At 29.1% G+C, this 24257-nt stretch overlaps 2 protein-coding genes across 3 annotated transcripts in view; one reads left to right on the top strand and one right to left on the bottom strand.

Moving 5' to 3' along the window:
• The window catches only part of LOC141527166 (uncharacterized), a 72862-nt gene extending 57924 nt beyond the window's left edge, over positions 1-14938 (top strand). For both annotated transcript variants that reach the window (XM_074242492.1, XM_074242491.1), the window contains 3 exons: positions 7413-7637; positions 12617-12848; positions 14339-14938. In XM_074242492.1, the coding sequence (XP_074098593.1) occupies positions 7413-7637; positions 12617-12848; positions 14339-14696 (815 nt within the window). In that variant the 3' untranslated portion in view covers positions 14697-14938. The remainder of the gene's footprint in view (positions 1-7412; positions 7638-12616; positions 12849-14338) is intronic.
• On the bottom strand, positions 11213-11761 carry LOC141527348 (uncharacterized). The gene is made up of 2 exons (XM_074242770.1): positions 11609-11761; positions 11213-11539 (listed from the first exon to the last, which is right to left on the bottom strand). The coding sequence occupies exons 1-2, from the start codon at positions 11630-11632 to the stop codon at positions 11213-11215; spliced, it is 351 nt and encodes a 116-aa protein (XP_074098871.1). The 5' UTR covers positions 11633-11761.
• Positions 14939-24257: the final 9319 nt, after the last annotated feature.

Consider the following 24257-nt stretch of genomic DNA (forward strand, 5'->3'; position numbering starts at 1 on the left):
CTAAATTTATACCCGCATCAAACTTGAATTGATTTGCTTTTAAATAAAACATTTATTTATATTACTCACATACCTTAATATTAAATATTAATTAAACTACATACCGCTAGATGAAGAATAATCACTGTTTAACTAGATTATGATACAGTTATTTCTCTGGGTGCAAGTTTTCTCAGCATGTTTATCATCTCCTTACTTACATCAACATTTTAACATTTACTCAGTGTCGACAAACATTTACGACAAATTGATGTTTGTTTTATTTTAACAAAAGTGAGTGTACTTCCGTGGAAAATATTTACTTGCTATTTCGTATAATTTACATTCACCTGTTTGTTAACTAAATAATTAAAAGCTTAAATGAAATCTTGAAGGGAAAAAGTATCTTTAGGATAAAAATCAACAATTAAATTCGAATTAAAATTTTTATAATTATAATGAAAAATTTTTTTTATGTAATTTGCTTTTTAAAAAAATCATATTAAATTTTTACAGAAATAATTAAAAAAAAAAATGTTTATTTTGATTTACTTTTCTTTCAAGTTTTTCATTAAATTTTAATTGCTTTTATAAAAATTTATAATTCAATTCTTTTAAAAAATATATATTTACGTTAAAAAAATAATATATTAACAGTAAATAAGGTTTATTAAATATAACCAAATCCTTCTGTATCATCACACTTGATTAAACTAACATTGAAGCGAACCTTCTTAAAAGCATCCTGCTCGCTTCTCACCCTTGCTTGTTAACTTTTATGTGCTCTCGCGAGTAAATTAACACCCGGGAAGTGAGTAAAAAGTTAGTGCTTCTTGATACAGTTACTTGACCGCATTTTATCAGCGCAACAAATCAGCCCAAGTATCTCATAAAAATATCAGTAGCGATAAAAAAAAATCCGAATGAAATAAAACGATAAATTTTCTTGATTCCCTTTCGAGCAAAAACCAAGCAAACAAAACATACAATAGATCGCAGGTGTTGAATTTTCTTTCATCGAATTGCCCTGGAAAAAGGTTGATAAAATAAAATAAAATAAAATACCCGAGATTGTTATTTGGACATTGGTATTTTTTTAGCCATTTGCCAACGATCAATAAATCGCCCGGAAATTTATGGACAGAGTTCTCAACTGAGGATGTAGGTATATAGTAGTGGTATCACGGTGTAGTAGCCCACGGAGACTAGATACTTTTAACTGGCGCATGCGCGTCATTATCCCAAAAGATTTATTCTTAAGTTGCGAGGGGTGTATGTGCCGTAAGAGGACACGCTGGAATGGGACGAGGGCGAGGGTGAGAGATAAGGAGGACAGAATGGAATAGAACGAAATAGAAGACAAGATGAGAAGAGTTGAGGATTGCGGTCTGGTACCAGTGGAACTAGACAGCACTTTCTTACCGCGACTCACTCCGCTGGGTGAAGAAAACTCCCCGGGTGAGAAAAAAAAAGGAACCGGGGAGAAAAGCTTATACATATACATGAAAGTAAGAAATGAGATTTTTCGGCGAAATAAAAATAATAACTCTCGTGAAATTAGTTGGTAATATGCTCGAATGAAATTTTGAAATTAGAGGAAAGTATGCATGGGAAATATTATAAAATGGAAATAAAAATTTATGGTAATAACAACAAGAGCATAACAGAGTTATTATATTAAAAAAAAAAAAAATGGTAGGGGTGAAAAGAAAAAAATGATGAATAGAGAGCCGGGTGAGAAGCTTTTTTTCGCGTAATAGCTCGCATCACAGCTACAGATACGACAAGCATCAAAATTCCTATTGAATTCGAGCATTAAAGTGCGCTCTTGCGATAAATTCCTTCACGTTCATGAGGAAATTGAATTCTTTAGCGCTCCTCATTTTGTTTAGAACACGGCTACGCGCTGTCTTCTAAATGTTTACCGCGTTAAATTCAAACAATATGCCTAGCGTACTGTGAAAATTCATCGGGGTTGTTTTCGAGTGAATTATCTTTTGAGAACGCCGATACTAGAGCTTGAGAAATTTGATGTGTTGTCTAAGAAGCCGAGATAAACAGACAAGGAGATAATTGAGATGTCTAGAATTTCTATTCGGTTGTTCGAATTCAATTGAGTTGAATTAATACAAGTGGAGCGATTGAGATGGGTTTCTAACTAGAAGCAAGTTCGCTTTTTTTTCGGACTTGAACTGTAAAGTGTAAACTATCTACTCGAGGGCCAGTTTTTCAGGTAAACTTCGGGAAATTTAATTTCCTCCCGGCGGTCAGTGATTTGCTGCAAATATTTACCTCGATTGCTCATTAACGCCGACTGAGGGAAACATTTTTGCTTTTTTTTAGTAAAATTAATTGGTATTAATAATTATGGATCATAGATAAATTTTTAAAGATTAAGTATTAATTACATGGTACTTGATATTTTAAACTATTTAGACATTTTTTTAATTAATTAATTTTTTTAATCATTTAAAAAATATTGGACTCAACATACCTGAAAATTTTAAAAAGATTATCGTCTTTATTCAAGTAGAAAAATAAATTCGAAACTTTTTTTTTTGTTCAAAAAATTTTACTTAGTTCAAAAATCTTTTTCTTGAATTAAATGAATTTTTTTTTTTAGTATAGTAATTAAATTAAAAATTAATTCATTTTTTTCAGATTACTTAAAATTTATTGATTCAAAAAAATAAAAATTCTCTTGAATTAAACTTTCATCAAAAAAAAAAAAAATTTCTTGACCCAAATAAATTTTTGTTTGCACAAAAATAAATAAATTACACTTGACCCAACCTCGTACAATAATTATTTTCAAAAAATGAATTTCTTGAACATGAATTCATCAAAACTTAAAAATAAATAAAAGAATAAATCTTTTGATTCAATCTTTAATTAATGCAATTAATTACACTCTTATTTTTTGCTTCTGCTTCTTGATATTCAGATTTTTCAATGATTAGAATAATTATGCTTTACAAAAAGGTATTTTATTAAAAAGTTATTCGCGTAATGGGTTTATTCCCAATGAATGCACTCGGTTAATCCATCAGCATATTTCGCTTTAAGCCACGAGGCAAAGGGTTGGCTCCCTTTTATCACCATGAAAAAATAATAATTATAATAATGTATGAAGTAGATACTGAGAGGTAGCAGCGTGTACGCATATTTTTCTGTACCATCGGAACTGAATGATGATGTGGTCAGCGTGAAGTTTTTCAGGGCTGATCAAAGCGTATCTGCTTTACTGGGGTTTTATTTATCCCCAGGTCTCGCTAATGGGCATAATGAGTCGACGCGAGGTACGTGTAAGGGATAACGAGCGCAATGGAGCATGTAACTTTCTACCCGAGGGCAATGATACATACCGCTACTATATACTAATAAATGTCTATATATATATATATCCAAGTATAGGGTGATGACCTCGTTATTTTTATAATCTATGGAATAATTATCTCCAGGCTTTTTATTTTTATTTTTTTTCTTTACACAGTAAACTGCTTTAGGCGCGTTACTTGTTATAATTATCTAAGTTATTAATTAATTAAATACATCATAAATATAAAAATAGAAATTATTTTTATTTTTGGAGCAAAAGCTTGTATTTTAAAAATAAAAATAAAATTTCTTGGAATGTATCGTAAAAAATTATATGTGGACAGTTTATGAAATAAAAGAAGTTTGTAAGAAACTTATGAAATACGAACTGATGCCAAGATGTCCATAGGTCACCTCATAAATAATTTAATAGTATAGTGTGCCTAGGGAAAAAAGTAGAGCATTCATCGTGTATAAGATTGCCTATGAGCTGAAGGCAACAACCCGTCGCATTTTTTTTTTTATAGTGGTATGCATATTATTACTAGTTTTTTTTTTATAAAATACAACTGGAAATTTAAATTCTTACCATATCTTTACGAAAGATTCTTCGAATATCGTTTCAAAGTTTGCCTATTATTATCAATAATAATAATAATAATAATAATAATAATAGTATGAAATAAAAATACAAACCTCATGGTGTCTTTTTCTTGCCGATGAACTTCCTTAATTATATTTTTAAATTTTTCAATCCATTTATTTATCGATAAAAAATGTTTTTTCAGTTTAAATAAATTTTTATCATTAAAAATAATTTTATTTGATCAAAATTTTTCTCTTAAATCAAGTTATTTTTTTTTTTGTCAATATAAAATAAAAAAAAAAAAAAAAAAAAATTACTTGATTAAAAATATAAATTTTTTATCGACAAATGAAGATCCTCAAAGCATTTAAAATCAACCACCGAAAATATTAGATAATTCAATCAAACTGATGGAAGATGAGATTAATCGATTATTCATGCGACTTATCATAAATGCGTGGAGCAAAGTCAATAATTATGATATGTGTTGTGGAGTCTCGAGTGGGAATAGGGAATGGTGGATGAATTTAGGCAGAGTGAATGCCCACGTGACATATCGGATAGGAACTGGAGCCTCGTTAGTGTGTTATGGTCGCGTGCGCTAGGGCCCTCAAACCCAATCCTGCATCCTACATCCTACTTTAGGAAGGAGGTAGTTTGCTAGCCAGGAATTCACTCTTGCCAGTTGGCACCACCGAACGCATGCATCAGCTTGCTGATGTCCGATAGTTTGCTGGTTAGCTGGACTGGGCTCTGCTTCTACTTCAGTTTCTTCCTCCCTCAATCCGGCACCCTCGATCCATCTCTGTCCTGGCGCACTCGAACCAGTTCGATGATACTACTGTGTGCCTACTGCCATTCCGATCTATTCTGTAGCTTGCAACTATTACTATCACTGTATATAATATCGCCTCTAGACACTTATGCATTCATCACTTTGAGCATGATAATAACGAGCCACAGACGCAATTTGCCCTCACTCGCTTGCGTCGACGAGATACGTTTGTCACGTAAAATTGTACTCCGCCTCTGTCGACTAAACTTCCCAGCATTCCTCCGAATTTTTCCAAATAGATATTCTACTCTGCACATCAATAATATTTGTTGCCTTAAAGATGAAAATATCCTCTCAAATATTTATTTATTTATTTACTTACAACTACAATTTATTTATTTTTTTACTTTAATTTTTTTTATTAATTATTTTTAATTCTCCAAACATCAATTAATGTAAATATCCCCAGCTGATTTGAGTTGTTAAAGTTGACTGCTGATGTTTACCATGCGTATATTTGCAGTTATTATAAAAAAATACATTCGTCGAATCATGCAATGTTTATAGAAACATAATGTTCAAAAACAAATATTTAACACCGAATTTTGGTTCCGCTATTTGATGTATTTAAACAGTAAATAAATATTTACTTTTCGTCGATGATGTAAAAAAATATTTATTTCATTTTTTTGAAGATTGACGTGAATTGCTATCGAGGATGTGGGATTTTTTATAAATAAGCTCATACTTCACTGAAGCGGAAGAAGTTATTTACATTTTCATTGTTTTTATTTAATATCAATAACATGAGAATTAATTTTATTTTAATGGGAATTAAATTGAGAGTTTGAAAACCAAAATAAATGTTAATTATTGTAAATGATCCAATATTTATGTATTTTATTACTTTGTTTTTAGATTAATTACAAATTGTGATAATTGATGTTTGCTTTTTATGATATTTAGATGATTTGATTTCATATTGAATAAACAATAAAAATTTTCACTGATAAAAAAAATTAAATTGATTCAAAATAAAATTTTGACATTGTCATCTTTAAATCTTAATTATTTTTAAATTTAATTGCAATAAATCATTACAAATATCAACTATAAATTAATTAATTTTATCAACAATTATCGTAATAAAATATTTCATATTTTTAAATTGAAAAATAAATTATCTAAAGCTCAATTTTAATACTTTTATTCTTCCATTAATATGCAATGTATATATGACATATACTTTTTTAATATTAGCGAAAAAACAAGTTCTGATATTTGCTATTAAAATCTTATTAATATTCCGATAAATAAAAATTTTACTTTTAAAAATAAAATAAGTAATAATTAAAAATCAATTCAATTTTTTTCCAAGTTATCAAAATAATTATTATTAATATTAATCAAATGAAAAATATATATCTAAAGACTCGAAATAATTTTGATTGATGTACCTGCCATGGAGTACAATATAAAATTTAAATATACAAGTCGAAACACGTCTATCATCTACCCTTATGATTCTCCTGGTCATACGGGCGTACAAAAGTATTTCTTTTTCTTTTTTTCTCAAAGAGTACAAACTGATACTCTTTACTCATGGACATTTACAAAGGAACAAAAAGAAATATCAATTGAATTTTTTCTGTCATTATATATATACGTCTCCTGGAAACAATTGATGGATTTTATTTGCTGAAACAAAAACCCTGACCGGTAAAAAAAAAATGTACAACGCCCTTATGGCATCTGCGGAGCCATACTCTTCAATGTTATCACAGAAAAGAATTTTTTATCAGTTTTTCTCGACAATTTGTTTCATTGTTTCCGATAATAGAAATGAAATGAAATAAAAAAAAATTATTTTTAAAATCAATACCTTCCTTCGATATAAATTTTTATTTTTAAATTATTAAAAATTGTACACTAAAAAAAATGAATTTGATTTTTGAGAAAAAAATTTGAACCAAAAAAAAATTATTTTTAAAAGCTTGAATTAAATAAAATTTGTTTAAGCCAAGAAAAAATTTCCTAGTTCAATTTTTTTTTATTTAAAGCAGACAATTAAACTTTTCAAAATTATTTTTTTGGTTCAAGAATTGACTTAATTTTTTTTAAAAAGTTTAATTGTCAATTTAAAGTCAAAATATAAATAAAAGACTTCAAAGAAAAATTTTATGTCATAAAAAATCTCAATTATGAACCGGAAAATCCGTTAAACTGTTTTATTTATAAGAACTTTTGAGTCAACTCATCGAAATACAAGGTCCGGAGTCCTGCAAAGACCAGAATAAATTACCGGAATAATTTTTTTTTTTATTTCTTGCAATTGCTAAGAAAAAACAAAAAAATAGTTTTATAAATAAGATTATAAGTTAAGTTAATAAAAAGTTTTAAAAGTTTGTTAATTAGAGATAATTTATTATTGAAAAAGCAAAACTGATTACCGGTGTTTATCTTAAAGATTTAAGTAACGAATCCGAGCTCATAAATTATTCCTCGAACCAGAAATCAAGTCAATAAAGTTTGTATTTTTATGCAATATTGCTTGATATTTTTTTTGTTTTTTTAAATAATAATTTGCAGGAAATATTGAGAGCGAAAAGAGCAAGAGCGACGGAAGTATAACAACCGGGCAAATAATTATGATGAGAAAAGATGAAAGAGTTTGAAGGAGAATAATAATAGAAGCTAGAATTAAATATTAAACGTTAAATTTTAAATAACAAACAATTATTCTTTGTGATGCAGTGCCCCGAGGAGTGTTGCAAGAGCAATTTGTCGGAGACATCGAGTCGGACGAGGTGGATCTTGTGCCAGAGTTTGACGAGGGCTTCGACCGGACCGACTTCAAGACCGAGTTCAGCCCAAGCCCAAATTTAGAAAATCCAGAACCGCCGCTCAGAAATAATAATGAAACGATCGATGCGACTACTGTCGACTCTACTTTGCCTCGTGCGCGGACAAACAATGACAGTAAGTTTTGTTATTTTATTTAATTAAGGTTTTGTTCCATTGCTTGCTGTTGGATGGGTCTTTTAATTAGTTTTTTTTGCATGGGTTGACAATTTTTAAATTTATTTCAGTATTTATAGGGAAAATATACGGAAAAAATTTGGAAATTTGAACTTTGATAATTTGGAGTTGTTTATTTTGGCTTGGTAATTTTATTTGAACCAAAATTATTCTGATTTTTCAAAAAAAAAAAAATAAATAAATAAATAAATAATTTTTAAGTCAAAAAAAATTTTCTACAAAGGAAAATTGTTTTCTGTCTACAAGATTGATTGAATCGGTTGGTTAGGACGAGAAATATTGCTTTTTTATTGACAGTTAAAAATTTACAAAATTTCCCAAAAAAAAGAAATTTCATTTTAATATTTTTTTTTTTAATTTTTGGCAATTAAAAAAAAAAATTAACATTTTTTTCTCTTAAAAAATCTCTTATTAAATTTCTAATTAATTTAAAAGCTTTCTACGGAAAAAAAATTTTTTTTTCGGAATTACCGATTTTTTTATAATTAAAAAAAAAATTATTGTAATTAAAATTTTTGAAAAGAATTATTGTTCAACTAATTACTGGCTATGGTCCGACTCTAATTGAGCATATATCAATACATACTGGAATTTCCCGCTGAATTCTTTGTTAAAACGTATCTAACGTGCTGATAATGATTTCGATAAAACTGACAAAGGTGATCTAAAAAACAAAACCATTAATTTATTGGATTGACGTCGTCACCCCTCCTTTCGATCCTTCTTACAGTTATTAAGAGTATAAAAATCCGGCGAATCCTCCCTTGATATCAAAAGTATCAAAAATAGTTCCCAAGATGAAGCTGACCTCCACGTTTCTGGTAAGTGTCAATCATAATTGAAAATTTCTCCGGGAAATTATCCAAGTTATACGGTTAAAATTTTCCCAGATTTCAACGGCAGTACTCGCGGTTTTACTTGTCGTAAAGCCCGCGGATTCTTGTCCACATTGTCGAAGGTATCAACCGAGAGGGTGGGTGGAAATCGAAGAAAGACGGAGCGTAGAACCTTACGAAGATGATACCTGGAAAATGGAACGAAAAAAATACGATATGAATCAACGCATTTATCAGCAGCTCAGCAGTCAGCATCATACAATGACACATCATGAGGAGCATGATGTTGATGATTATCGCCTTAATAAACCGATGAGGCAGTCTCACCGCTGGGTAGATCATAAAGAAAAGACTGTTACTCACGACTATAGAATAGTTGGGAAATTGGAAAATAGTCAGAAATAAAAATTTTTAAAAGTGGAAAAAAAAAACCAAACAGAAAAACGAAATTAATTTTTTGACTCAAAAAATTAATTAGAAAACTGAAAATTATTTTGGTTCGAATAATTATTTCTCGTAAAAATTGAGATTTTTGTAATAATAGGAGTTCCAAACAAAAAAGTCGAAAATTAAAATTTTCATTCATAAAAATTTTAATAAAATCTAATTTTTACTAAAATGCTTAATTTTTTGTTTAAATTTTAAATTAACAAGCTAAAATTATTATCAGTTCAAATTTCCAAAAACTAAAGTCAATAGTTCATTCAAATCGGCAACAAAAATATTTTTTCATTCCACTTTTTTAATAATTATAATTTTACATTAATTGAAAAAAAAAATCATCAATTATTTCAAATTCAGAATCAAATATTCTATATTTTCCCAACAAAATTAATATCCAATAAAGTTCCGCTTTAAAATTTCTCTCATTACTAAATTGCAACAATAATTGACAATAATATTACAAAGTAATTGGCTTTAAAATCCATTATTCCACCCACGCTCCCTAAAAACGATTCGAAAATAAAAACACCGAGAAACTCGAATATTTAGCTCTTGATTAAAAAATGAAATTACTGGCAATTAATTAATATCCTCCATATGCGGTACGCTGTGCGCTTTTTGACCCCCAATTAAAACAATGCAAAATTAAAATCTGTTCGATCGTTCCCGTCCAATCAAATCATCAATTCAGCAATTGAAATAAAAATTTAAATGGCTAGTAATTAACCAAGTATTGAATATACAAAACTTGATAAGTTATAAAAAAAAATTGAAAAAAAAAATCCCACGAGGGCGCGGATTAAATTGGATTAAAGTTTTAATTTTCCCAAGTCAGCCATCGAGATGACCCAAATTTTTTCTCCTAATTTTACCGGCTGATCGGTCACATTTGTCATACTACTTGTAAGTACTTATACGCTTTTCGTACTAAAATACATATATATTACGTACTTGCATCTTTATCTGGTTGGGGTGTAGATAGGGGAATGAGAAATGAGGAATGAACTGCATGGTATATTTAACTCGGTCGGTAGGTAAAGAGCTTAACAGCCTTCTTGTCAACGGAAGTTAAGCAACCCTTACACTGTTATTAATGTTACTGATAATCGATAAATAATAAATAATAAATGATAAATGATAATTTGCACTGAGATAGTACTTTCCAAAAATTAAGACTGTGTTTAAACGACTTTTTAATAAAAAAAAAAAAAAAAAAAATACAAGAAGGATAAAATAAAACATATACAAGAAGATATCTTGGTAGTTGCAGAAGAGGATCTTGCGATGGTTGGCTATCTCAATGAATGGATTAATGCATACTCATTTGTCACAAGTAAGTTGTTTATATAGATAACTAAGTTGCCAGATACATCAATGTGTCTGTATCCATATATTTAGTACATCTGTGTGTGCTGTATCTATATCTATACATAAGTACAGAATATAAATGGAACATACATTATTGATCGAGGAGTATTTTCGTATTTAAACGTTATCACCCGGACACATTTTAGTTATCTGTAAAATTGTTATCGACAGTATTCGTACGATTTATATTTGTGTAGTAGAACAGTATATCATAATTTATTAACTAAAAATATACCGGATGATATATTGATTAATGAATATGATGTTTATTGCTTGTGATTGCGTGCATGCTGTTTTTATTTGTAAACATTTATTTTTGATATACGATCAATTTGTTTTTGTTTTAATTTCGTTTTTCACTTGTATTTTTGCAAACTCACTTTGTATAATCACTTTTTTACTGTTTTTTTTCTTTTTTTTTTTAGTACGTATGAATATGGTAGTTTAATTTAATTGTTTTTCGATAGAAATTTTATTGAAATCTGTTTTTATTTTTTTTTTTTTGTTAATTGATTTCGACGCAATTGATTTTGAAAACTTATTTTTTTACAAAACTATTATCACTGAGTTAAAATTTTCAATTAATAATAATAATAACTTCTAAACTCCACAAAAAAGTCGATTTCCTTTTTTTTTATCTTCATGGGTGTCCAAGTAATTTTACGTAAATTTAATAATTTTATCGTAAAAATAAAATAAAATTTCAAAACTGTAAAAAAAAAAATATTTTAATTTTTATTCATAAAAATTTAATTTGAAATAAATTCTTTAATTTTCATTTTCCCAATTAATAAATTGAGTAAAAAAATTAACTTGTCTTTTTTTTTTAGACTTTTCAAAATTATTTCTTTTTGATTAAGATATAGGTTAAAAATTTCGTCTAAAATCGTGAGTAACAGTGGTTTCATTGTGATCTACCCAACGGTGAGACTCCTTCTTCGGTTTATTAATGCGATTATCATCAACATTATATATCTCGTGATCTATAAACCTATGATGCTCACTGCTGATGGGCTGATAAGTTTTTTCCTGAACGCGGTAGCTTGTCCGTAACATTTTCCAATTGTCATCTTCGTAAGGTTCATCTTTGTTTGTTACTACATATTGTCTCCACCCTTTCGGTTTTTCCTCTTGAGTTGAACAAGAATCCGCGGGCTTCACGACAAGTAAAACCACGAGTACTGCCGCTGAAATCTGGGGAAACTTTAACCGTATAACTTGGATAAGTTCCCAGATAAATTTTCAATTATGATTGACACTTACCACAAACGCGGAGGTCACCTTCATCTTGGGAACTATTTTTGATACTGGTATCGAGGGAAGACTCGCCGGATTTTTATAGTGTTGATAATTTTGATAAAGGATCGAAAAAAGAGATGGTGACGTCGGTCCAATAAATTTAAGAATTTGTTTTTTAATAACAATTTTTTAGATCACCTGCGTCGTACTGAGTTTTATCGAAACTGTTATCGGAATTTTAGAGCGTTTTATCAAAGAATTTAATTGAAAAATTCACTAATTATTTAGCTGCCAGTAATTAGTCGATAAAATACTTTATTAATTTAATTGGCTTTTAATTAAACTATTAAATTAATAATGATGATTATTTTTGATAAAAATTTTTTACTCAAATTTTATTGTTTTTTAAATACTCATAAAATTTTTCCGAAAAAAATTATTAATAAATTTGTAAATATTTTGAAAAATTAATTTAATTAAAACTAGCATGCATTTTCATATATTTTTAATATATATATATATATATATATATATATATATATATATATATATATATATATATATATATATATATATATATATATATATATAAATATACGAAAAATTGATGTGGGTACTTAAATGACAGCTTTTGATGAGTGTAACATCGGGATGAGCTTATATCTTTAAAAATGTCAATAATTGACAAGATAGCAATGCCAGTTCTTAATTATTGAACTTGTAAAATTTTCCTAAGTTATTAAAATCTTAGACTATGAATAGAAGGAATATGAAAGGATTTTCAATTAATTAAAAATCTTCCGAGTTATTGTAGATAAATTCAGTGAATAACAAACGAAATTTTACTCCCAAAGTTTACCCTTTGTTGATAAAAGTAATAATTGAGATTATGACAATTAATAATTATCGGAAAAAGTGTATAACTTTGGTCATTAAAAAGTGCAATAAAGTACATATTAAAATAAAAATGAAAAAAAAAAAGTGGTGAGCTTTTAAAGTATACTGAAATATAAAACTTGTGTATTTTGACAGGAAATCAAGAAAAGTTTTACCTCTACATAATAGTGTCGGTAGCGGGCGGAGTGATGCTGTTCCTAGGCCTTGTTATCGGACGACTGCTAATTAGCCGGCATCGAGCTAAGCGGGACACTAAATTCCAGGAGAATAACGAAACTTTGCCAAATGGGTTCACTGATGAAATTTCCGAGATCGACGCGGATATCGATCTCTCCACCCCCGTCCCAGTTCCGATGCCCGAGACCAGGTAAATACTTGTCGTTCTCTGAACCTATAAATATTATCTTATCCTCTATTCTACTCTATTTTATTCAGTTCGCTTAAATTATATTCTACCGAGACAAGACAATACAATACAATAACCTCTGCTGATTCTCGGCATTCCCGTCGAGGATTCTTCCTGGTTATTGAGAAAATTCGAATTCAAATCTTTATATTTTTTAATTATAAATTCTTATAATTCCAATTTTGATTAAAAAATTTTTAATTTCAAGAATTTCCTTCAAGAATTCAAATTATTAAATCTCTAATTTTTTTTTTACAAATTATAAATTATAATTATTCAGTTTGATTTAATGTAACCCCGTTATACTTAAGTAGATCTATTTTTCTTCAACATTTATCTTCGGAGATATTTTCGCGCGGAAATTCTATTAGATTAAAAAATGTTCCGCTGATGGAAATTTTATTTTTATTTATTTTTTAAATAAATAATTAGTTTCAAAATATACGATTTTTTATCTAAATCTAATTACTCATTCAGAATTTCATACTCGTAGTTACAGGATCCATTATTTTGATTATAATATTATATTTCCATCAATACAATTGATTGAGCTAGTACTGTCGATATTATACGTGTCAAATGTCAAGGGTGCAATTTCAATTACAAAGTCTCGCTTGATTAACGCAGTAGACTTACTTATGTAACGTCGCGTTAGATAAAGTGATAGACATATTTTCTGACAAGTTTTCATTAATTAAAAATATCACATACTCTGATTCTCTATTTTCAATTATTTACAGATCGTTTTTTATGATAGGTATCAATGATTATTAGATTATAAATGGCAGTTTTTGTAAAATAGCTCTCCAAAAATTTTTTATAATAATATTGTGTTAATTTATTAAATTTTGTGCAATAATTCATCCTTAAAAAAATGATTAGTCAAAAATCTAGCGTCTAAACAAGAAATTTCTTGTATTTTAAAGTTGGCAATACGGGAAATGACGTACATAGATGACGTATCAGTAAAAGCGCGTAATTTAAAATTCTATAGTCTTCAATTTACTTAAAAATTCTTTTATTTGTTTTAAATGTAGCTAAATATTTTTTATTGGTTTTTTGCACCTTAAAAATTAAACGTAATTATTATCTTAACATATTGTACTAATGTACCGAATTTTATTAAATTCTAAATATTAATTTTATCTTTAAAAAATAACTAGTCAAAAATTAAATAAACTAGTCCATTAATTTTATCTTAAAAAAATTGACCAGTCAAAATAAAATATTTTTTCTATTTTAATGTTGGCAATACGGGAAATGACATACATAGATGTCGCATAAGTAAGCGCGTAATTTAAAATCTAATAGTTAGTAATCTCCTTAAAAATTTTTTTATATTTCTTTTCTTCATTTTAAATAAAAAAAAAAAAAAAAAAAAGAAGAAGTAATAATAAGTTGTTTACAAAATAAGCAATTGCAATAAATAGTAACAATAAAATCTTTTCCAGAATACCAGAAACACAACTAGCAGAACGATTACACGGTACAGAGCGTTATTACACCGATTCCCGAATGCCATTACCGATGATTGTCACCAGCGCAGTTGGAGTGGGAGGAGTGGGAGGACTGGGAGTGGGTGGTGGTCCAGTGGGTGGAATAAGCGGTGGAGTGGGAGTAGGGGCAGGAGGAGGAGGAGGAATTAACTGCGGAGTCGGGGTACCGATGCACCACCAAATGCCGATCCACCACCCGGGGGTGCGCGTCGATCTCGGGAATCACATGATCGGCGCGGACAGCCTCCACACTATTTTATCGACCGAAAACCTCCGAAATATACCGACGAACAAAAGCTACTATTACGGCTGACAAGAAGACAGGGATGTCCCTCTCCAGCACCAGGGGCGTCCCCTCTCGCTTAGCCACGTACACCAAGTCAGTACCCGAAAGTATTGTTTTTAAATTTTAATATTTAAAATTATTATTATTAAAATTAATATAGTAATAATAACTGATACATTATTGACTAATAAATGGACTTTTATTTTTATCTTACAAACACAAGAGCACCTGGTTATGAGACAGTGTAAATATTTGCAAGTATGCGTGCCTGATTTATGTCCAATTATAAATTATTATCATTAATTATTAATGATCTGTATAAAAAATATTAATATTGTAACTTGCGATGTTATATATGTCAATGTATTGTCTATTGCTACTTACAATTAATTTAAAAAAAAAAATAATTATTGTAAGACCGACAATATTTATTTATAAATAATAATTATATTAATTCAAGGAACTTTGCCCTTTAGTAATTTTAAAATTAGCATGCAATCATTTGATTCATGTCTAACAATTTTTTTTTTATTTTTAAAAAATCGATTTTAAGGTAAATGATAAAAAATTAGCAATAAATTATTATGTTTGCAATTTTTATCAATAAGCAATTAAGTAGATTTTTTTAAAAATATAATTTATGATATTTTTAGTTAATAAAATTTTAAATGTTTAAAATTAATTTTTTTTCTTATTTAAAAAAATATTTAAAAAATAATATTGTCGCTCTCCGTAAAAAATATTTAATTAAATTGTATTATATTATGAATGAGTCTAATGATGAAGGATTAATCAGGGTAGTTGGAAAAATGATAAATAAAAAGGCATCGATCTATACGACTGTACATTTACTGCCAAAGATTTTTTTATGCCTAAGAACGACTGTACAGAAAGGCTTCTTGATCATGTAAATGTAAAGTGAGTTTGTAAATATAATATATAATGTATAATTATTTAAGTTAATGTTGTAATGAGAATGTATGACATTTGTCGAATACTGCCGTAGATTATATCGTTTTAATTTTAATTAGTAAGTCATATTAAGTTTAAATAAAAATTTACAATCCGAGATTTTGAATTTAAATTGGAGAAAAGTTTCTTAAATTGTTTAAAGTTCTTTGAATACTTAATTTTTTAATAGCTTAGAAAATTAAAACAAGGAATAAGAATAATTTATGATTATTTTACAACAGGAACTTCATTTAGATCTGAATTATTTTATTTATAATTAACATTTATTTAATGAAGTAATTTTTGAAAATAATAAGCTGTTTATTTTTGCTGATAAGAAGATTTTCAGATTATTATTAACAAAAAAAAATATTTTTTACATAATTAATGCAACATGCGCTGTGATCAAAATCACGAATTACATTAACATTTTTAAATTAATTATTTTCATTATTGAACATCATTTTTATGCAAAAGAGAATGTAATGTGTTAATATTAATTCATTTGCAAAGCAGCTTACCGATTTACTTGCGGCCATTGGCGGCCGAACCTTGGATTGTATATTTTGCTTTTATATATTAAATTACTTCCATACTACTACTACTACTACTGTATTAAAGAAGTATTATCTGCGGAGTGCCTGATACTTTGACGGTGTGACAAAAATTATATTATTTTTTTAGAAATTAATCAATAAAAAAAATAGTTTTTTTTTCTCTAAAAAAATTCAGTGAATTTGTGGATAACTAACTCAGAAATTGAGGTTGCATTTTTTTTATAAATTCAATTTTAGTTGACAAAAAATCTCGAATATTTGAGTTAGTTACTGAGTTTTAAATAAAAAAAAAAAAAAATGATCAATTGTAACGACTATTTGAAACTAGTCGACCGTTTTTCGTTGTCAAATTCAATGAATTTTTTTTTTTTTTTTTTTTTCAATCTTTCGAATGTTATACACAGAAAGAACAAAATAACACTGCATGCGTAAGATTACACTGGATATAATCCGAAAAAATATCCCGTATAATTTTAATTATACTCAGTAAAATCTTGGATTATATAATTTTTAAAAAAATTGGAGTATTCAATTTTTTTCTTTTTTAATTTATAAATTTTTTTGAAAATTTGTAAAATTTGTGAAAATTGTCGTAAACAATTTTTTTTTTAACTATGTTTTTTTTTTTTTTTTTTTCTAAATATATCAATAAATCAAACAGAAAATTCGTCAAAAAAATAAAAATTAAATTGGTGACTCTATTTGAAAATATTTACAGTGTCATTTTGTTTTTACCGTGTCCATAGAAAAAAATCAAAGCTTCACTTGTTATTCTCAAAAAAAAAATTTTAATATTATTTTTTCTAATTAAAAATTCTAGTGACCCATTTTACCCCTCTTTGTATTTATAATTAAGAAATAAATTTTTTTTAGCACTAAAAATTATAAATAATTATTTTTTTTAAGTAATAATTAAATTATTTTAATTAATTTAAATACTAAAAAATAAATTTTTGCATTTATAATTTAAGTGATTAATGTAATTGTATATTTTTATTTTTATAAATGATATAATGTAATTAAAACAATCTGTCACACTGTCATATTTATAAATGATAGATATAAGAAAAAATTTAGTTACTAAGTAATCTTTTTTAATATATAATTATTTAATAACTAATAAAAGTTATCGCTATGAAAATAAGTAATGAATATTATTTAACTGATTTTTTATAAAAAAAAAAAAAAAATAATGAAGTAAAATAAGTAAATATTTACGTGACGTTACATCTTCCTGAGCGATATGAGTGAGTTACTAGCTATAAATAATAAGTGATCTCAAATAAAAGTAAAGTAAAATATAAATAAAAATGAAATAATAAAAACTATGTAAAGTTAAGTAAATAAAATGTATGAAATATGTTATTAAATTAAGCAAAGGTGGTGCTCAATCACAATTATGTCGATCACGTGAAGCAATACTATATGAACAGTTAATTCATACTCATTCTATCATAATATAATTATGTCACTGGATCATCACTCATCAATTACACTATTGTCATATTACACTCGATGATTAATGGATCAGCTGTTATATCTAAAAAATATAAGACTATTGATATATAATATCAAAACTTGTTTTATTCAATTTTTATTTTTGTTTTATCAATATTTTTTATGCAAAAGTTTTTCAATGTATTTTGTAAAATTAGACAGTACTTTCTCAATTATTGACGTTATAAATAATAAAAGCTTATCTTGATGGTATGCTCATCGAAAGCTTTCATTTGAGTACCCACATCAATTTTTCATATATTTATATATATTATATATATGTATATATGTATATGTATAAATATATGAAAAATATATCAAAATTGCATGTGGGTACTCAAATAAAAGCTCTTGATGAGCGTAATGTCGGGGTGAGCTTATTTTTTTTTTAAATATCATTAATTGACAAGATAGCAATGTCAGTTCTTAATTAAATACAATTTAATATATATTAAAAGATAAAATGATGATTTTTTTTTTTTAATCAATAAAAAAAAAAGTAAAATAATTTTTTTTCCTAAAATGAAGAAATAAAAATAAATTAAATATAATTTTGATACTTTAAATAAAAAAACAAATTAAATTGTAAAGTAAATTAAACTCCTTAATCTCTGTACTTATAAGTAAGTTAAATCACGAAGGATAGAATTTCTGTACCTCAATACAATAGTAATAATAATAATAATAATAATAATTAAATAATAAAAAAAGTCGATGAACACAAAAAAAGAAATAATAGAAAGAATGAAAATGACGGTATCATTTTATCTTTTTATCAAACTTATTACAATTTAATAATCCAACAATCGGCCAGTGAACGGTGAACTAAATTTTTCTATTTTTCCATTTTTTCCCAGAAAGAGTCGATAAACCGTTATCTGGTCTATTGTTTTCATTTTTAAACTCAACTCAGCAGTCAAGTAATCAGGTCACCTATATTTCGCAAACTCAAGATAAGATCTTGATAAAAATAATAGAAGAAAAAAAAATATAAAGGGAAAAAAATGCAGTAGTCTAGTCTCAATTGAGAAAAATTTTATAAAAGGAAATGCAACAATGAAAATTTTAAGTACGGTCAAAAATGTAAAACAAAGGATCAACTTTAGAGTAAATAGAAAAATCTAAAAAGAAAATCAATAATTATTGCAGCAACAATGGGAGAAAAAAATATTAGTAGATGCATAAATATAAATAATGTATGTAAATATGTGACAATGAGATCAATAATTAGCCTGATTCTCTCACTGAAATTTGCATGAAAGAAAATAATTCTCATGAAAGCCTCGCTCGAGTTTTTTTTATTCCCGTTGTTTATTTTTATTTTTATTTTTTCCTTTGCGCGTCACGACACGCCGGTTAATGAGCGATGCAATTAGTCAGAAGATACATTGGTGCTAGTTGTGTTTGTACCTGCACGTACTCTTCGCGTGAACCAGAAATATTGTTTCTCTCATTTTTTTTTTTCTAAACACTCCAAAATATACAACTGTATTAAATAATTTAGCATGCGGTTTTATGGATTACCCGCAACCTTTAATGTTTCAATTATTCTTTTTACATTATTATTACCATCATGTTCTTATCGCTTAATTCTTACTTAAGTAATTTTAATAAATTATTAAACGAGCTTAAATTAAAAGAATTGTTTTTCTAGAGTGTAAATATTATTAAATAGTTTAAGTGGGAAAATTAAAGTAATCGAGGGTTTTTAATTATTGTTATTATTATTTTTTTTTTTTTTTCCAAGTACTCGAAAATCACTCGTAACTCGGTAAGGTCACGTAGGGTACAATTATGTAATTGTTGAATTAATTTAGTTGCATTTATTTTAGAAAGTTAGTCCAGAAATTTTGGAGTTAAAAAAAATTTTTTTTAAATTAAAATTTAGCTTTATTAAATAATGATTTTTATTAAATTGCACTGTACTTTTTTAAATATTGATATTTTTAAAGTTATAAGCTCAATTTTTTTCACAAAGTATTTATTTATAATTTTAATTGAAAAAATTGTTTTAATAAATTTATTTTATTTAATTTGAAAGGAATTTTATCAAAAATTTTTTTACTAATTTAAAAATATTATAATATTAAAATTGATTAATAAAAAAATTCCTCTACTAAACACAATACAAATTACAAAAGTAAAACTTCAAATTAACAAAAATTACTTTAGCATAACTATTAAAGTTTTCCGTCTGAGAGCCGAATAAGTTTTAATTTAACTAGAACAAAATTCCAATAATTCCGACAAACATCCTCGACTTACATCAGCGTTCTAACATCTAAAAAAAAAATTATTTAAAAAAGATCTCGCTTTGCAAGTATTAAAAAAAAAATCCGAAAGAATTGAATAAAAATAAAATTAATTAAACGGAAATCCCATGATGAAATAAAACAAAAAGCTCCCTGAACGCTCTGCAGCACCCCACAATTCAAAATTAAATATTAAAGCGCCCGGAGCAAAATTAATTCCAGCGAGGTCCAGTCTTCTATTATTTCTCAAAAGCAGAAAGATCAAAATAAAAAAAAAGTGTTTAAAATTAATGAATTTGAAAAGATTAAATAAAAAAAATTACAGCTTTAGAAAAATCAAAAGAACAATCTGTTAAAATACATATTAACATAATTGAGCCGAGCTTAACACTGAAGTCCACTCGTGCAGACTTAGCATCCACCGCCGACTCGCGGATTCATCAATACATAAAAGTAAACACCAATAAACCGCGAGCATGCATCGCGAAACACACAACCAACAGTGGCAATAGAGAGTTTAAAAAGTTGCAAGCACAGAGTACAGCTGGGCCGCAACACACGCCCGCGGATCGATAGCTCACCGATCTACAGCTCACCGGCAACCTGTCTCTGTCAAACAGTAAGTATGTGTGCGTGATAGAATGTTTTTATGTGTACTTGAAAAACTAGAGCATCGAACTAACGATAATATATTTAAAAACGAAAAAATAAAACGACTAGAGGAAGAAAAAAATCGATGTCTTGAATTTATTCCGCGGATTTATTGTAAAGAAAAATTTATTCTGCGACACCTTTTCTCTTTTTGAGTTCAAATTTAAATGTCAAATTATCGTTAAAGGCCGGAAATAAAATAAAAAGTTTATTTCGCTTAATAAGATGTAAACTAAGGGAGTAAAAAAAAAAACTTTAGGGGCGGGGGCGGTAAATTAACATAAACAATAACCGCGAGCACTATTCCAGTCTAGGTTGCCTTCATGAGCGTGACAACCATCCGAATTCAAAGTAGTGCGCTGACGTGATATCTTCTCATTCCCCATAATATTACCCCCCCCCCCGACTCGTCGAGCCGCGACCCGCAACTCCCTGCTGTTCTAGAGACTACATTACAATAGTGTTTTCGCTGGCATACTGTCAAGTTTTGTGTAGGTGGATGACACGCATACAAGCGAATAACCACACAGCAACACCGATAACGGTCGATTTTACAAGCTTTAATACTAATGCTAAATAATCGAGGTCAAAGTTGATGCTAACAGTGACAATTTAGTTTCTCGGTCACTTCGACGCCTCCAAGTATTGTCGCTGAGTTATTTTGCTTATGGAGTTTCAGATTTATTTCATGACTAATGGGGCTGATAATTGGAGATTTTATACGAGATATCTAAAGAGAAGGGGTCACTGTGGTTCTTGTTGCTTGTGTTTTTGATTTTAGTCAAATAAGTCGAGGCTAGTGATGCAAAATTACGGTCATTTTTAAATTTGGAGCAAATATTTGTCAATTGACGTCATTTTTTTTTTTGATCAGTCACAAAAATTTATAAGCTTTTTTTTTTCTTTTTACGAAACTTCCTCGCAAAATAAAAATAAACAAACCTATTTTATATGCAACCTAAATATTTTAAATCAAAAATTTTTCAGTCATTTTTTGATCAAGTTTTTAAATTTTGTAAATTAAATCGTCATTAAATTTGAAAAATTAACAGCGGTCGTTTTTTTTAGTTGGTCAATTGACGTCAAAGTTTTTAGATTTTTGGAGAAGTACCTTTATAAAAAAAATAAGTTGAGAAAAAAAATTTTTAAAACTTAATTATTTTTAAAGAAAAAAAAATTCTTAAGCTGGTTTTTTAAATTTAATAAATTAAAAAATGTAGTAAACAATTTTTCTTTTAAAGAAATCATTTAATTTGTACAAAAAAATAATTTATCATTTTAATTTAAACAAATTGACGAATAAAACTTCTCCAAAAAACCGGAAATTTGACCGTCAAAAATGTAAAACTCCCCCAAAAAACAAAAAAAAAAAATATACATAAAAATAAGTGCGTAATAATTTACAAGGTGCGTGTATAAACTTATTGATCTCTGGAGTGAATAAAAAAACTTTAACAAAAAAAAGTCATGTAACATAAAATAATCTAAGATAACATGAAATGAAGCTCTCTCGGCGCTGGCCACTCTTGACGTATAATTTTCCTAAACGGTCACGAAGGAACCATTAATCAAAATTATACTTTTCCATTAGCTGAAACTTGGTCCCGTAAATGCCTTTTAAAAAATCAAATAATATTAAATTTGGGTCATGGAGTCAATAATATTTAAATATATTTAATATCTAACAATGAAAATGATAATACGCCCGAGATTACGCTCATATAATAATAATAATAATAATAATAATATTCGACTGAGTTGTATGGAGATCAACCAAACGTGAACGCCAACACTCCAGCTCTGCACGACTTCAAAGCATTCTGTCGGGAACACCGTCGGCAGAATGCTGATGAAGAGAGCCCTGCAGTCAGTGTGGATGAAGTTCGTTCAGCTCTAAATGGCAGCAAAAATTGGGCTGCCCCGGGACCAGATGGCATTAATGTCTTCTGGTGGAAGAAGTTTACTTCTACCCACCTCAATCTGGCCCGCATATTTACATCATACATTAGAGCTGACGATCCGATTCCGGACTGGCTTGTAGAAGGGCGAACCGTACTGATACCTAAAAAAGGTGACTTGTCTGACCCTAAGAATTTCAGGCCTATCACCTGCTTGAATGCGGTTTATAAAATTTTTACAAAAATTTTAAATAACCGTATCTTGCAGCAGATAGAGCCTGTATGGCAACAGATATATGAACAACGTGGCAGTAAAAGAGGCCTGTCAGGTTGCAAGGAGAACCTGATAGTGGATCGATGCGTCTTACAAGATGCGATCTACTATCAACGCAACCTGTCAATGGCTTGGATTGACTATCGCAAGGCATTTGACTCAACTCCTCATGAGTTGATTTTATATCTACTCAAATGCCTGGGAGTCAATCCGGAAATAGTGGAATGCATTCGGCGTACAATGCAGCTCTGGCGAACGCGTTTTCACATTGGAAGTGGAAACGCATTGCACGTAACCGGAGTTGTAGAGTATAAACGGGGGGTCTTCCAAGGCGATTCCTTGAGCCCTCTGCTGTTTTGCATTTCACTGCTGCCTATATCTGTTGCACTCCGTAAAACTCATGGGTACTCTGTGGGGCCTCCGGGTGATCGAAATTATTCGATCACCCATCTGCTTTACATGGATGATCTGAAGCTCTATCGTGCTGATAAAGATCATCTACAAGCGGCCCTCAACATCGTAGCAGAGTACACACGAGATGTCGGAATGTCTTTTGGGGTGGACAAGTGTGCGGTCGTACACCTGGCGAGGGGTAAGTGCTCTGATACGGGGGATGATGTCGAGTTAGTAGATGGGAGCGTCTTAAGACAATTAGACGCTGGAGAGTTGTATAGATATCTAGGAATGGAAGAGCACCGTATGCATGCGGTCTCTGAAGTCCAAACAGCTCTCCGGAGCGAGTATGTTAGGAGACTCCGGAAAATTTGGTCCTCCGAACTTTCCGGCAAAAATAAAGTCTCAGCTACTAATATGCTCGCTGTCCCAGTCTTACTATACTCTCTCGGTGTCCTGAAATGGGCCCGAAAGGATTTACGAGATCTCGACATCAAAACCCGTAAGATCATTAATATGAATCGGAGCATGTACCCCAATTCATCAGTCGCCAGATTATACCTCTCCCGGTCCATCGGTGGGAGAGGTTTGCAGAGTTTGGAGCGGCTTCACGACCGTTTAGTCCTGGGTTTAACACACGAAGTTGTCAATTTCACTGCAGACGAGGATGACTTTCTTATGCAAATTGTACATAAACATGAAAATGCGCATAAGGGGTCATTCTTGTATAAGGCAGCAATATATGCGGCAAAAACCCTTGGTCTTGGAGAAATAAACGCTCTTATGGAACTCCGAAAGGAGGAATTTAAGAGCGTCAACAGGAACGCCGAGGAAAAACTACTCCTTGGCGAACTGATGGACAAGTCCATGCACAGCGTGTTCTTTAAACACGTGCGTGATCATGGCTTGTCCACCCAGCTGACGTTTTCCTTCTTAAAGTCAGCTGGCCTGATGTCCGAGACTGAAGGGTTCATATTTGCCTGCCAAGATGGTGTCATTAACACTCTTGAGTACCGTAGCAAGGTGCTCCAGGTGCAGCTTCCGGACACTTCCTGTAGGAGGTGTAGACAACATCCGGAGACGCTTATGCACCTTTTGTCGGCATGTCCTGTGCT

The sequence above is a fragment of the Cotesia typhae genome, unplaced genomic scaffold, assembly GCF_013202065.1.
Source record: "Cotesia typhae breed Kobodo isofemale line unplaced genomic scaffold, CoteBio_Ctyphae contig_4, whole genome shotgun sequence".
Classification (NCBI taxonomy): domain Eukaryota; kingdom Metazoa; phylum Arthropoda; class Insecta; order Hymenoptera; family Braconidae; genus Cotesia; species Cotesia typhae.

Coding starts and splice junctions, on each gene's coding strand:
- LOC141527348 (XM_074242770.1), bottom strand. CDS start 11,632: ATGAAGGTGACCTCCGCGTTTGTG. Junction 11,540..11,608: donor AGGTGACCTCCGCGTTTGTG/GTAAGTGTCAAT, acceptor AAGTTTCCCCAG/ATTTCAGCGGCAGTACTCGT.